Below are 17,009 nucleotides of genomic sequence, written 5' to 3' on the forward strand. Positions count from 1 at the left end.
ACAGACTACCTTGACCTTGCTAAGGCATTTGACACAGTACCCCACTTGGGCATTGTTAACAAACTCAAGAGGTTAAGTATAAATCCTTACAACACCCCGTGGACAGCCAGCTGGCTCAAAGACAGGCCCAGGAACATAGAATTGGGGAGTCCACCTCTACAAAGAGATCTGTCACAAGCAGAGTCCCTGAAGGACTGGTCCTGGGGCTGATCATTTTTGACATTTACTTCTCTGAAGTCAAGGCCAATGTCAAGGGCCTCTGGATAACTAAATTTGGAGATAAGTGCAAATTAGGAGCAGTCATACAATCCCTCACTGACAGTAATGTTCTCCAGGAAGGGGCAGGCACAGGCAAATAATTTGAGTCAAAGCTATGGACTAAAACTAAATTCCAAAAAATTGCATAATACTATCCTTCAGGAAGTCAACCACCCCTGGTAACTATCATATTGACAACACACCCCAAACAGCTGACTCAGGAGGCCAGGTCTAGGGAACACACATAGACAATAATCTAACCTTTGACCATCACATGTCTACAGTAGTAAGGAAATTATTCTATGTTGCACAACTTATAAACAAAAGTATGGCATCTAGGTCCAAGGAGGTCATTGTTCCACTGTATTCAGTATTCACCAGACCTATCATCATTTAGTGCAGTGCTCACTATGTTATGTACCTAACCAAGGACATAGAACAATTGGAATGTCCATAGATGTTCCTCACTAAACTAATACAGGGCATAAATAACATGCCCTATGTAGACCTCAAAGCCCTTGCTGTATATTCTGTCTCCTGCAGGGCGTTGAGAGGAAAGCTATGCCTGACATAAAAAGGCACTGTGAAATGCTACCCTAATAGACCTCCCGTATATTCACAAAACAAACAGCACCATAATTACCCATTCTAAAGACTTAAATTCTGCCTGTGATATACATAGGACCTGCTGGAGAGAAAGAATTGTATCCTAGAGACAACCCTTTCTCTGGAGCAGGCTATCCATCCATGTGAAGCAGAGTTCCTCTTTATCCCAATTCAAGTGTAACTTGGACAATTGAATGGAGAACAGGAAATTCATCTCTGGTTTGGCACCTATGTCTCTAATAGACACAGGAAGCCTGTAAACATCTCATCCCTCAGGCCCCTGCTTGTAAATAAATGTTCCAGCTACCAAGCCCCTACTTACACTTACCAAGGGTTCCAGATCTTGTCAGAGATTTGAGATTAATGACTAGGCTTAAAACAGTCCTTGTGGTCATTAGTCTAGTAAATGCAAATAAATATATGAACTTATTGCCACAGAAATTATTCATCATCTACAAGATATTTGTGCAGAGGACTACAATATTGTCAAGCAACCTCTTTCTTCTAAATGGCTTAAAACAAATATGACATGACACGCAATTAGTTAGGTCAATTGTGGCAAAAATTAACTTGTGTGCTGTCAGTCTGCTTTGGTCAATAATGCCAATGGTTGACAATTTTGTGATAAAGTAAAATCCCTGGGGAAGGGGCATATTCCCCTTCCTCAGGTATCAGGCAAATTGGCAGGGGGTGAAGATGCAAAAACCAAATGGCTGCAGGTACATTGAGGTGCCCAAAACACACAACAACAGCAAAAGTAAATTAAGGCACCAAAGTTACACACTGGAAATCAGTCACTGTATTTTATTGCAGAAGACAATATTTAAAAACAATAATATTTAAAAAAGGGGGGGTGTCATCCTTAATTACAAGCAGATAGATATCCTGGTTTGAATGGCTGCACCTCATTAGTTCCTTACCTTAAGGCCAGGCGCCTTAAACACTAAAACATGAGTTTATATATATATATATATATATATATATATATATATATATATTTTTTTTTTTTTTCATTGTACTATTATGGTTATATGTGTGTGTGTATATGTATGTATATATATATATATATATATATATATATATATATATATATATATTAATAACCATCAGGGATGACACCCCCCCTTTTATAAATATTATTGTTTTTAAATGTTATTGTGTGTAAATACACACCTTTTTATATATTTTATGCATTTTTCTTATGGATATTGATATATGTTCTTATGTTAGTGGAGTAATATCTCTTTAAATTGTGGTGTCATACTAATTGTCCTAGTATTTAACCAAGCATCAGTTGTAGTGATGTGGTCTGATGAAGCAACATTAAGTTGTGAAAGCGCTTACCGTTTGTCTTCTGCAATAAAGTACAGTGACTGATTTCCAGTGTGTAACTTTGGTGCCTTAATTTACTTTTGCAAATTAGCAGGGGGCATGGGGGTGCAGACTGGATTGCTTCCCTGCTAAAGCACTGTTTTTCTGCATGTGTGTTCCAATAGGTTAACTCAGAGTATGTCCCGCAGCTGTTGAAGTTTTCTAATTTGATGTTATGGTGTCTACATTAAGCATGTGGGTGTAACACCACACAGACTATTCCCATTAGATACATACTGAATATATGTATGCATTCCACAACAGCAGGACAAATACCCAAGACCCAAAAGCACAGTGCATGGAGAGCACAATATAAGAAAAACAAAAATAAACTCTAGCACCAGATGAAAGATTATACATATAGATAGACAGAGATATAGATAGAACTTCAAATTTCTAAAGGACTGGCAAGATTGCTTTCTCTGTTTTAATTAATACTTGCACCTTGACTTACTTTTTAACAGCTACACTAAGTAAAAACTTGACATCTCTATAATTTTATTTAACCTATGGCTATAATATTACTGCAAAATAATGCCTCTTTTCATATAGTCCAGCGATGTTTGTCTTAGGTCATTTACATCCACATGGAGTATGACAGAATCATATTGGTATATGTGGTGCCATGACCTAAGTGCTTGCATGCTATTGCAGATTATAGCATCAGATAGGCAACTAATTGTTAGCGTCTCTTTGTCCAGCCTGGTGAGAGGGGCATCTGTGTGTCATACAATAGAATCTCCTATGACAAGAGTACTATGAAAAGTGTTAGTTTGTCTTATGGACTTTGTTCTTGGGGGATCACTGGGTGTAAGCATGAGTGTGGTGTTAGGTTTTACCTTAGTGATTGCTGATGATACTTGTTGCTGTTTGATAGCTTAGGAGGTCTTTGAGGTTCCGGAAGGTTTATTTTAACTGCCTCAGTGTAAGAAGGTCTATGTACATTGTGAGCAGTATGTGTGAAGGATATAGTGTGTCTGTTCTTGACAACCTTGTTTGTAAGTCATAATTTGCCTCCAAGGAAATTATGTATGTACATCTCTCGCACACTGTGTTAGCTTCTTTAAGGATTAAAATGTCTGAATACATGAGACAATTGCAGCATTGTCTCAGGGAGGCCACAGAGACATTAAGAAATTGCACATCCATTTTGCCAGGATATGCATTAGGGTTTAGCTATTAAAGTTTATTGACTTGGTTTTACAGGGGTCACCTGAGTGGTGTCTAGGGTTAAGGCTAGATGTTAAATAGTGCTATGATCAGACATTAGTGCTGTTTGATGCACTGACTATAAGCCTAGCTTGAACAAAGTCTTTCTGTGTTGTAGGTTAAAGTCTCAAATACTAGCTTTGTAGGTAAATTTTACAAACTAAGCTTGTGCTACTTCCTATACGGGGCACTGCTAACCACTTCTGTGTGGTGAGCAGCACTGCATAAACATGCCTAATTTATAGAAGACAGAAGAAAGCTTAAAACTAACTCCTTTACCTGATACAGTGATCTCTTTGACTATATGGGATGTTAGCAACCCCCTCTTAGTAAAAAAAAACTCCAAATCAAAGGATAAGAAAGTCACACATGCAAACAATTCAGTAAAACTTGCAAGAAAGCTCCACCCAAAAGAGTCTTCACTGTGTATTACCATAAACCTCCTGTAGTGGAGACCCATGGAATATATCCAAAGGACGCTTTAAGAACATATCAGTGTTTCAGCTACATGGCTTCTGAGTGCCCATGACTTTTTACTTTTTAAGTCTTTATAGGTACTTTTAGTTCCTTAAAGGGTCATTTGCATATATCCCATTAGCAACCTCTTGATAAAAAGGGATTCAACTAAACTTACCTCAATTATATAACATTCTTTTTGTTCATGTATACAATTCAATCATCATTTATGTATCTGGCTGCTAACTTGCACTTACTTTTATAGTTACTGAAGTAAGTCTAATTTATCTTACATTTATCATTTTCAGGATTAAATAGTTTTAATTTCTTCAAGTTTTTGTTGAGCTGAGCCACTTATATGTATAATCTTAACATTACACAAGGACAGACATCCAGTAAACTGTTGAAAATTCATTAAACATTTGAATTTCTAGCCTTGCTTTTCCGACCAACAATGTTTGCTTTATACTTCTGAAAAAGAAAGTGACAGCATGCTAAAATATTATCAGTCTAGAAAAACAACCATTAAAATAACCCCTCCTTTAGATAAACGGGGTACTAAACTGCACTGTAAATATTAATCTTGGTGAGCAAAGGTACAGAAATACCCTAACAAGAAGCATTGAAAATCTCCATTGTACTTTGAAGGTTGGTTGTTTAGCTGTACCCACATATGAGATCTTGACGTATGCATTTTATGAACCAATCTGCTTTAAGTGTTGCATCAAAAAATTGTATGCTAAACGATATGATATTTGGGATGCAATGAAAGTGGCAAGAGATTTGTTTTGGATAAAATAGTGGTTATTTTAGGGTGAAAGCATTCACTGTTGTTATTTTAACAAATGCAGTCATCATCCTCAAATTCATAACTATAAGTATGACCAATGCAGTACTGAATAACAATAACACAAGAATAAGACTATTTTCATTTAAATTATTCGTCTGTATTATATAAATGCATTATATTTCAAACAAAAATTTTTAAATGTTTTGTTTGTTTTTCAGAACCTATGAAGCTTAAGTAAAAACCTTGCAAAAAGAAAACAACTGTTCACCTGTTTGCTGACTGGACATTTGTAATATGGAAGCGTCTTTTCTTATTCTGAAAGATGTTGAAAAAATAAAGCACTTTTTTGTTATCATTTTATATTTAACCAGAGGCATCATTTTGATACCACATACTGCAAGTTATTCATTCAGTTCCATGTCTCAGATTTATCTGCCTAGCTATATATATATATATATATATATATATATATATATATATATATATATATTTTTTTATAGATAGATAATATGTATTTCTTTTGCAGCATATGCAATATGAAAACATTATCATATTCAGTCAATCCTTGCTGTAACCTTACATATGCCTTTCTACTTAGGATTATGGCTGAGCTTCATAAGCTCATCCAACAAACAGCCCAGTTATTATTATTTTTTGTGTTACAGTTGAAATAGATGTTAAAATATGTGTATATAATCACCTCATCTATTCTGTGATACAAAATTACACATTTTTTCAGAAGATGCAAAATAATGTCAGTTATCTAACTAAAAAGCACTTTTGTTATTAATACACTATAGGTGATATCAGCCATGTCAGTAATTGCACATTTTGCTAAATGAAGCAGATGAAATGAACATTGAACATAACCTTGAAGTATAAAATGCAATACATATGTGTATAGATTGGTAGAAATATTCTAACAGGAATCTGATATAATGAAGCAGTTGGTATGATCAGTTTTCTGACAAAACTGAAATATGATGGGTATGGAAAACAAATAAATGAAATGAAAGTAAGGATTTGACTCCCAAAGAAATACTTTGGAGGGTATTCAAAGAAAATTAAGCACTAATTACTGTGAGCTTCTGTTTTTATTTTTATTTTTACTTAGTTTCACGAAATGTGCTAGGTCTGCATTCCAAGTACATGTTTTTGAACAGTGGAAACATGCATTTCAGATGCACGTCTACCTCCTTTAGCCATATTCTGTGAAACTAAGTGAAAAAAATGGCTTATGGTATTTAGTACTTCTACAGAAATTCTAAGCATTTCTGAATACCCCCCTTTGATTAAGAAAGCAATATATTTGGAATATAATGTACCAGCTATTGGTTTAAAGCACCATCTCTTTTTATATAAAGAAGACTTCCTCCTTGCTTGTAAATATAAACACTACAAATATTATTGTCATTATTATTCTATTTTATTGTAATGTATTCTTCTGAAATATTTCCATTTCTTGTTTGTATGTCTGAACAAAATAAAGAGTTGCATGTGAATTTTGAAGCTAAAAAAACAGAATGGATATCTGTGTGTGTAAATGAAAACTGAATAAATGGTTGCTGCAAGTTAGAGTCACTGAAAAATATTTAAATAAATGTATTCCAACTTTCTGTGCTGTGTATTTTTGTATTTGGTGTTTTTAACTAAATGATTATGTCAAAGGACTATTTAGAAATGGTCTATTAGGGGATAGTGTGCACCGTCCCAGGAAGCAAACGCAAAAATAAGGATGGGGGGGGGGTGGAATGCCAGAAATCAAGGGAAGAGACATGGAAGAAAGAGGAAAGGCATACAGCTGATGCAACTGGTAGGTGGCTTGGCTGAATGCAAGAAAGGCATCAGTTAACAAATAGTGAATATTAGAGAAGGAAGAGTAAAGATTGACCTTGTTAAAAGTTATTTCCCTTATGACATTGTGAGGCTTAGTAACAAAAAATGATTATATGAGTATGCCCTCATGCTTTTTTGTTTGAAATTGACTTCCTAATTCTGCTTCTGAATAAAACTGACACAGCATATAGGGGTGCTAATCTCCTGAGTATGTCATCCTTTGGATGAGATATTAAACTGGTGCCCATCTGCTTGAGTTGGTGGAAGCTCTACTGGAAGTAAAAGATCTCATGGTGCCTATTGAAAAGAGTAGGGGGCTTCCCTGAAGCCCTGGCTAAATTTACCCTAGTAGTATAAACAACACCTCAGTGTGTCCTGAAAATAGGGCACTAGCTTAGTGGCACTAACCAGGTGAACAAAGGATATATAAATACTATTCAAGAAAAGGTTAGACCACATATTCTTAAAGAAAATATACATGAGAATCATGCTACACCCTCATGTAGTTTTCCAGAACTAGTACATTTCATGAAACTGTTTCAGAAATTCATCACAATTAAAAATGGTGACCATACATAACTTTACACTGAGTGAAGGACCTGACATTTCCTCATGCTTTACCTAATGGAGCTAGACTGGTGAAAATATTATTTAGAAATATATAGGTATTTTATGAACCTATCTTCCTCTATGAACCTCTAACATTAATATAATTAAAATACAAATGCATGTGTTCATTCATGTCATTATATTAAATGAATACACGTTTTTAATCATGAAGGCATTTTTCTATGTATACAATACCGCATTTCTAAGCAAACATGCCTGAGCACTGTATTTATATTTTTATAAATATCATACTATAGCATACTATCATCATAAGGAAGTGCATGCAGTCTCACAACTGTACTGTTATTGTTATTGAAAATCCCAAAATGACTGCAAAATTGTATTTCATTTAAATTTCAAGGACATAAGTTGCAATGAAAATAGGTAATAATGACAAATTTGATTCTGGGTTACAGTGCCATTTTTATTTAATTCTGTTTGGTTAATATGTAGAGATCAGATGGGTTACAATAATGTATTTAACTAATAAAATTTGATTAATATGTCCCGAATACATCTGATAATGTTACTACTTACTATTTATATCTTTTGGCATGCTACAACACAGCCCATTTTCCCTGAGGTTCTGGAGACCATTAACCACACATGCATTTCTTTGGAAGCCCAGTCTGCTGCACATGATGTCTAGTATGTCAGCTGTAATTACTTCCATTGCATCAAGTGATAGGTGATGTGCAATGCTCATAGTATTACACAACAGGTCTATGCACCATCCAGGCAGAACCCACAGTCTTCAACACCAAAGGTGAGTGTGCTCGCTGTTGCACTACTAACACTGACTTCATTAATCTGTCACCATTTCTAATCTATGGAAGTATTCATGAGTTGTTGAAGAAGTGTAATAATGGATGGCTAATGCTGTATTTTGTGAGTTTATTGTACAGGATCATCAAGTTGGTAGTTGCACGTTTTGCCACCCACAGTGTCTCATGATGATAAGCAACAAACTACTCATAGTGGTGTTCAGGCAATGTGGAATACATCTCATAACCATGGCTGATGACCCCCTTCCACAGCCACCGGGCTATGGCATAGATGGTGTATAGCACTGCATTGCTGCAGATGTAACATCGCTAAACATGTTATCAAAGTTATGAGTTATGTCCTGGTAGTGCATCTCAGTATGGTATAGGGGCCTGCAGCAAGATGCTTGTGGTCTGTAACATGACACAAAACATGGTGCTAGGAAATCAATTACATTGTGAAGGCATGTTAATACTGCTAGACATGCCTGTAGCAACAGTGGAGGAGAAATTGGATGTCAAGTAATCAGAGGTACTAGCTGCAGCAACACCCCATGAAAGATATAGGCAGATGCAGTACGTCATGGTACTTGTAAATAGTTGGTGTATGGTCCACAACTATGGGTTATGACAAGGACAACAAAGAATAAAACTGAAGCATGCAATAAAACACCTAAGCTATACAGTACTGAGTGATCAAACATTATCACAAGATCAAAGGTCAGAGGAGTAGGTAGGGTACAATTACTTCTAACAAAAGTGAAAGGACCATAGGTTCATAGGTGTTTACTAGGTTAATGACCACAAGGGCATTTTTTAAGCCTAGCCATGCATCCCAAATCTCTGACAAATTCTGATACCCTTGATAAGTGTAAGCATGGGCCTGGGAGATGAACCATTTACAGGTTACCTTTCTCCACTAGAGACACAGATGCCAAACCAGGGATGAATTTCCAGTTTCCCATCCAATTGTCCAAGTTGCACTTGAATTGGGTTAGGGAGGAACTCTGCTTCTCATGGATGGGGAGCCTGTTCCATATACAGGGTAGTCTCTGGGATACATACCTATATCTCCAGGAGGTCCTATTTATATCACAGGCAAGGTTTACATCATTAGAATGGGTTATTCTAGTGCTGTCTGTTTTGTGGATATGCAGAAGGTCCATTAGGACAATGCCCTGTATGCCAGGCATAGATCTCCCCTCAAAATCCTGTAGGAGACAGGATACAAGGATAGGGTGAGGCAGTCTGCATAGGGTATTTTACTTATGCTCTGTATTCCTTTAGTGAGGAACATCTGTGGACATTCTTATTGCTTGATATGCATGGTTAGGTACATACCAAAAGTGGCATTGTATTTAATGATAGGTCTGATGAATTCTGAATACAGTGGAACAATGTCTTCCTTGGACTTAGATGCCATACCTTTGTTTATAAGCTGTGCAACATAGAATCATTTCCTCACCACTGAAGACATGTGATGGTCAGAGGTTAGATTGCTATCTATATGTGTCCCTAAGTCCTTGACTACTGGGTCACTTCTAAGGGGTGCGTTGTCAATATGATAGTTACCAGGGATGGATGACTTCCCAAAAGGATACTATTATGCCCTTCTTGGCATTTAGTTTTAGTTCATGGCTCTGACACCAGTTGTTTGTCTGTGTCAGCCTCTCCTGGACAACATTTGTGTCCATGTGGGATTCAATGATGGCTCCTAATTTGCAATAATCATGGGTAGTGGATGCAAGAGCCAGATACACAGTAGAGGTTAGGTTAGGCGGGATAAAAGATCACACTCTCCAGTGATGGGGTAGAGTTTCCATGACTGGAATTCTGGCTGGGTGTATTGTATGGCCCTAAAAACAACAGGACTTGGGGCATTCTGTCCACCTGGAGATATGCCACATCAGGAGCATGCATGCATGAGAACCATGCTACACCCCCATGTAGTTTCCAGAAGAATGTCAGTGTCCATGTCCCAGTGAATAGACATGGGCTGGCGCTGCTCATGGTGAGCTATATGATAAGTATTATGGTGTTAGAAATGTAGGGCAGTCATATTGGATTGCTTGCTGAGTTTTTCCCATGGTGGAGCTTGATGAATGTTGGTCTTGACCATAGAAATGTTCATGCCCATGAGTGTACGCAGTCATGATCAGTGAAGATGTCTCTGTAATTGTGTGTGCCATTGTTTAAGCCTGTTGTGTGATGAAACAACATGCATCCATTAATAACACAACCATTTCTGCCAATTGCTCACATCTTCATGGCTGCACCAACAGCCACTACCAGAGCCAATGATACCCTCAACAGGCATGCCTGCTCCAGATCCCTATATTCCATGTCACTCTGCATTTAATGCATGACATTCCACAGTTTCAGAAGTCATTGTAGTTCCTCACACAAGCCCTACAGTACACTCAACACCTCTGGCATGTCGTGACTCCTAGCCATCTGTACATGGATTATTGACCTGCACATCTGATAATTGATGGCAAGGGTTACAATGTGGTTTGGTTATGTACTGGATTTATAGTGTGCATGGATAACTATTTACCTGCCTTTCTTATGTTGGGTGATCACACATCTAAAGCAGTGCAGCTCTCTTATGCCATTTGCATGGTAACACCTGCATAATATGGGTAGAGCTGACATAGATGGGATGCCCTGCACTGAACAAGGGGATGCTGGACATCCATTTCACCCCTCTATCATCATCTCAGTTGTGAATGGTATGAATGCATCTGTCATTCTTGATGATAGCATCGCTGTGTCATCTGACTGTACCATGTGCATGTTGCCATCATCAGCCACTGGTGACCCACTAAAATTAGGTATGTGCTGTCCTTTTGAGCGTGAGCCAGTGAACCCTGTGAATGCATATAGATAACATACTTTTGGCAATGCTGGCTCATATTGTGACTCCTATCCCCACGTGACACACATACTGGTATACATACCTTGTTTTGCAGCCCCAAAATCCCTGGATGAAAATTATCCATAAGTGTAAACCATTCATACCTGCAAGTGACTGTACTACTGCAAAGGTACATATTATTACTACTAATAGCCTGTTGTATCTGCTACAGACACCGAGACAGTTACTTCCAGCCCAGCTCTCACATCCAAGCCACTACGAGGAATTCTAGTTTTCTTGGCTTCTCCAGTGAAGGATACCAGGACTTGTTTCATCTTTATGTGGCCTCTTGTACTACTGATCCACACTGTGTCTGGAAATTTGCTCTACTTTGATCTTGGCATACAGTAACATATAAGTGATATTTCAACACACCTGTATCATTGGCCAGCCAATAAATTGATGTGCTGTATCAATCTCTACCACCCGTTTTCCTGGAAGGTTTTTTCTGCTTCACCCTTTTCAAGAATCTGCATGCCATGTCTGTTTATAACACCACTCTTTTGCTCAACACTTTCTGGAATTCATAAATTCTAATGCCCTGGATCAACTTATCCACACTCCCACCAGGGGCAACAATATCCTAGACCTAGTCATTACCAACATGAGTGACCGGTGTTCCACATCTGAAGTCAACTCCTCGTTTGTCCGATCCAACCATAAGCTAATCACCCTAGATATCCATATCCTGCCTCCACCCCCCCATTAAGGAAACCATGGTAAAAAATGTTTCCAAAGCCAACTTCATGCTTCTTAAGACAGAAGTGGTGAACTTCATGACACCCATGCAGATGGACAATACAGTTACAACTGCTGAATCCTACACAAATGCACTCTATAAGCACTTACATGAGAGCATGGATTGTGCTATCCCAAACAAAACCAAGACGCTATCCTCCAAATAAAGGAAGCCAATCTGGTGGTCCCCTGCCATAAACAAACTGTACAACAGAAGGAAGAAACTGTTGCAGAAGAGAGTAAAATCTCATGAGTGAAGGAGCTCCCTGGTCAGCCTCAGTAAGAAGCTGAGATCCCTTATAAGATCCTCTAAAGCTAGCAATGAAAATCGCCACTGATATTAAAGGACAACCACAAAGCATTCTATAGCTATGTCAAGAATCTCAATGGCAAGAACCAGATCTGCTCTGAGTTACAGCACAATGGCATGAAAATTACAGAACCAACTGATATCACCAACATCCTGGCAGACAGATTCAGTGCTAACTTTACCCCTGTCTCACCTCCTGAAGGGCCCATATCTATATAGGAAAAATGCAGAGTCCCTGTAATCACAACTACACAGGTAAAAGCTGCACTCACTAAAGGCAAAATCACAGTATCCATAGGACCAGACAACATCCCAGGCTGCATTTTACATGAACTTCAGAACTAATTGGCTCCCCACCTAAGCACCATGTTCAATCATAGCCTCACAGCAGGCTTTGTGCCCACTGAATGGTGCACAGCAACAGTTATCCCATGCCACAAAGGGGGAGCCACCACTGATCCTGGGAACTATCACCCTATTAGCCTGATGAGCCTGGTCTGCAGGGCCATGGAATGTATCATCATGGAACTCATAAACAAAAAGATTGGTAATCTCCAAACTCTGGACCCCATTCAGTTCGGGTTTGTAAAAGGCAGATCATGCCTCCTGAACCTGATTGACTTCTTTGAGGCAGTCACCAAAGCTGTAGACAAGGGTAAGTTGGGTCACACAGCCTATACTGACCTCGCCAAGGCTTTTGACACCATCCCCCATTCTGGAATTATAGCTAAAATCACTAAACTAGGTATAAATCCCTACGTCACAAGATGGGTTGCCAGCTGGCTCACTGACAGAACCCACACTGTAAAAGTTGCAGACTCCAAATCTGACTTCAAACCAGTGACAAGTGGAGTACCACAGGGTTCAGTCCTGGGACCTCTCCTGTTTGGTATCTATGTCTCTGAAGTACAGGCTAACACAGAAGGCCTTTGGCTAATGAAGTTCGCAGATGACTGCAAACCAAGAGCCATAGTCGAGTCCCCAAATGATGTGGACATCCTACAGAAGGGCCTCACTGAGACAGATGCCTGGTGTCAGAGCCGTGGCCTCAAGCTCAGTGCCAAAAAGTGCATTGTCATTCCCTTTGGTAAAAACTCTGTACCCATGAACTACCACATAGGCAGCAGTCTACTTAACACCGAATGTGTGATAAGAGACCTTGGGACCCAGGTGGATAGTAGTCTCTCCTTTGATAATCACATCACCACAGTAGTCAGGAAGTTCTTCTACATGGCACACCTCATCACAAAAGGATTCTCAACCAGGAAAAAATAGGTCATTGTTCCCCTATACTCGACACTCATTAGACCCATTATAGAGTATAACGCCCCTTTTGGAATGTACCTCACAAGACATCTGCAGCAGCTGGAAAGGCCACAGAAGGCTACAGAAGTAACTCACAAAGAGGATTACTGGGCTCAAACAGATACCTTACACTGACTGTCTCAAAAAAATTCCAGCTTTACTCCATAGCATATCATCTACACCAAGGTGATCTCTGCCTAACATATAAAGCTATGTCAAACCCACCGCTGTTGGACATGCTACACCTAAAGAAATCCCAATCCCTCTGAGCTACATGCTCTAGGGACCTAAACCTTGTCACCACAATAAACAGGACATGCTGGAGGGATAGATTCCTGTCCCAGAGACATTTCCCATACTCTGGAACAAGCTACCCATCTATGTCAAGCAAAGCTCCTTATTAGCACTCTTCAATAAAAATCTTGATGAGTGGATGGGAAATAGGAAATACACCCCGAGGATCACTTCTGTAGCTCTGCTCGACAGTGGCACAGGAAAATAACTTTCTTGGGTGGTGTAAACCAGGAAACCTTGTTGGCTAGGCTTACTCAGTTCCCAAACAAGATCCTTTGTAGGCTGATGACGGTCAGACTGTAAAAGGTGACTTATAGGGCTCAATGGTGGTATCTGTAGCCACCTGTTGAGGGGGTGAACACTTATTGTCTGACAGTGTTGTAGAGGGGTACTCTTAGGTCACCTGCTGGGAACTATGATGTTTGGTGAAGACCAAGGTGGAGCAGCAGCTGGATTCAAACATTGGTATCCTGGACCATCTTCTTGTGTGACTGATTGAGTTGTATGGCTGCCAGACCCCATCCATCTTGCATCAGAGGCATTGCCAGCTTATGATCTCAGCCATGGAGGGAACTGGTGTCACAGAAGGTGTTCCACAGAGCTAGTGAAGCAGGCCATTCTTTCCCCTTTCTATCTCACATCATTGTGTTTCACATACTTATGTGTCACTCTACATCCCTTGTTTGCAGTCCAATCATTCCCATCACCAGTTGTCCACCCTCTGTCAATTAATATCTGTCTACTTGTGCCCATATTATGCATCACTATGCTGTCAGTTTTGTTTGCATTTTATGTCTGTTTGCCCTTTCTTACAACCCATGAAAGATGCAAACATTTAACAAATATGGAGTAAAAATTTCTCAAATCAGTCCACTGTCAGTAGGTGTCATTCATCCACAACACCTCATCTGTCATAACACACCAGTAAACCTATAACTTGTACTACTGCTATAAAGAATAATTTGCCAGCCCTACTAGATCACACTGTAAAATATGTCAGCTTTCAGTACATCAGGCAACACATATTTCACCACCATTTTCACATACTGCAACTTTACAAAAATCATCAAAGATTCAGCAGGACAGCACTCCTAAGTCAGTAATGCCCACTAAATTTGCTACCGCAAAGGGAAATGTCTCAGTCATAGGTAACTATAGTCAGGCATACAGACTCTACACTCGGATGAACAAGAACAGGGTGATTGTAAGCTACTTGTCCGGTGCCAAGATCAATGATGTCACAAGGGCCCTAAAGTCCGTTAAACCTAACAAGTATGATGCTGACCATGTGGTGGCCCATGTGGGAGTGAATGACCCTTGGTCATTCTGTATGGAGACATGATGGAACTTACTTTTCATGCTTTAGACACAGGACAGACATTGGTCTTGAGTATCATTGTGACTTCAACAAAGAGTGATGCCTAGATACCAAGAGAAGATAACTGGCTTAATATCTGAGTAGCTGGTGTCATTCTAAGGGGATCCGGTATGTATCAGCCTGGGATAGGATTATAAATAAGACTTCCTGTTTTGCCACCTCTTATACCAGGGTGTTTTTTCATACTGACTAATGCCTTTAATACCCCAGTAGTTCATTTTAGTTAGAGTCTCACTCATGGACATTCATAACTAGCAAACTCAAACCCAAATTTGAACATCATGATGGAACTGCTCAGTGATACAAGTCAAAACAGGAAGATGTCAGAATGTGAGGCCCTCCTGCAACTGGAACACATTTGTATCTGTGTAGTTACTGAGACAGGTTTGCAGTGCAATGACAGAACTCCATCTCTGCCAGTGTTTAAAGCTTGACATACCTTCAAGTCCTTAAGTAACAATGGGATACTATCTGTATTTGTCAGAAACAACACTAATATGGATATGCTCAGCATTTCCTAGGCATTGATAATGCCATTGAACTGAAGCAAATTGTAGCACTACATAAAAGAGGCTCTAGTATGCTTAACCTGGTCCTTACCAACTCATCCCTGTTAAATCTGATCACAATTCAGTCACCTTCTCAGTCAGAGTTAAGGATGCCACCCCACCACCAAATGAAAAAAAAATCATAAGGGATTTCTCCAGGGTAAACCAATCAACTTGTAGAAAACTTACACAAAATGTTCAACAATTCCATGCAAATGTATCCCAATGGGAGGCTTACCACACTCATCTCCAATTTTAACAGCATTTTAAATAGCTGCATAAAAAAGTCTCTACCCACCCTCCTTAAATGTATTGGTATATTCTGGAATAAATCTCTCTGTTGGAAGTCTTGTATGAACAAATTGCATAACAAAAGAAGGACAATAATGAACACTTGTAGGAAATCCATGTTCCCCTACCTTAAGACCACACTGAACATGAGATCACTATTAGAAAATGTAAAACAGAGTATGAACTCAGGGTGGTTAAAGATATCAAAGGAAAATGCAAATCTTTCTTAACTTGTGCTAGGAAATTAATCTTTCTTCAGTTAAATTAGGAAATTAAGGAATGATGTTTAATAATGCACTGAACCCTTCCATGAAAATGTCACATATTCCAATAGCAAGGATATATGCAATATATTATCAGACACATTTAATGCTACATTTACCCCACATACCACCATTGTTGCACCCATTATTCATGTGAATTTGTTTCCACTTTAATCACCTTGGAACAAGTCTTAGAATCTCTGTCAAAGGCTAAAATAATGCTTCTTTGGGGCAGACAACATACCAGGCTGCATTCTCATCAGTGCCAGGTATGTGCTATCTGAGTCTCTACTTACACTATTCATCTTCATCTTATCTACAGGGTTTGCTTCTGATACCTGGAGAATAGCAGTTGATATGCCTCACCTGCAATATGTACAAAGCCATGGAGCACATCATTGCAGAACTTATTAATACAGATATGGGCAACTTAACTGATACAGACCCCTCTCACTTTGGTTTTTATTGGGGCTGGATCCTGTCTCCTGAGACAAGTAAACTTTTCTGAAAAGATTACAGAGTCTGTGGACAGCAGCCAGTCTATGCACGTTGCTCATCTTGACCCGACCAATGCTTTTGACACTATCCCACAGGCTGCTATTACTGAAAAGTTAGACAAACTTAATGAAAACTCCTATGTTGCTCATTAGACTGCAAATTAGCTATCCAATAGATCCCAAATTGTGAAAATAGATACCCTCTCAATGTAAAACTGTAACTAGTGGAGTACTGTAGGGAACAGTATTGGACCCTTTCCTGTTTGATATTTATTTTGGAAACATCCAAGCCAATATACCTAAAGTGTGGCTGACCATGTTTGCTGATGACTGGAAGCTGGGCAATGTTACCTCTTCATTTAGTTACGCTAAACTGTTCCAAAAGGACTGGAATATGCACACACCTGGTGTACTGAAAACAGCCTCAAGCTAAATGTGAAAAAGGTCATTGTGGTAGCATTCAGTAAAAAGGTGTTTCCATCTCATATATTTGAAATGGTACTCCACTTCAGACAGCTATGGTCATAAGATACCTGATTACTTATGTGGACATTTACCTGTCATTCGAT

General features: G+C 39.0%; 1 protein-coding gene across 1 annotated transcript in view; it reads left to right on the plus strand.

Moving 5' to 3' along the window:
- The window catches only part of CXCL14 (C-X-C motif chemokine ligand 14), a 142,963-nt gene extending 136,657 nt beyond the window's left edge, over nt 1–6,306 (plus strand). The window contains exon 4 of the mRNA XM_044069219.1: nt 4,909–6,306. Within this exon, the coding sequence (XP_043925154.1) occupies nt 4,909–4,924 (16 nt within the window). The 3' untranslated portion in view covers nt 4,925–6,306. The remainder of the gene's footprint in view (nt 1–4,908) is intronic.
- The last annotated feature ends 10,703 nt before the right edge of the window (nt 6,307–17,009 follow it).

The sequence above is a fragment of the Protopterus annectens genome, chromosome 4.part0, assembly GCF_019279795.1.
Source record: "Protopterus annectens isolate FY-2018-M chromosome 4.part0, PAN1.0, whole genome shotgun sequence".
Taxonomy (NCBI): Eukaryota; Metazoa; Chordata; order Ceratodontiformes; family Protopteridae; genus Protopterus; species Protopterus annectens.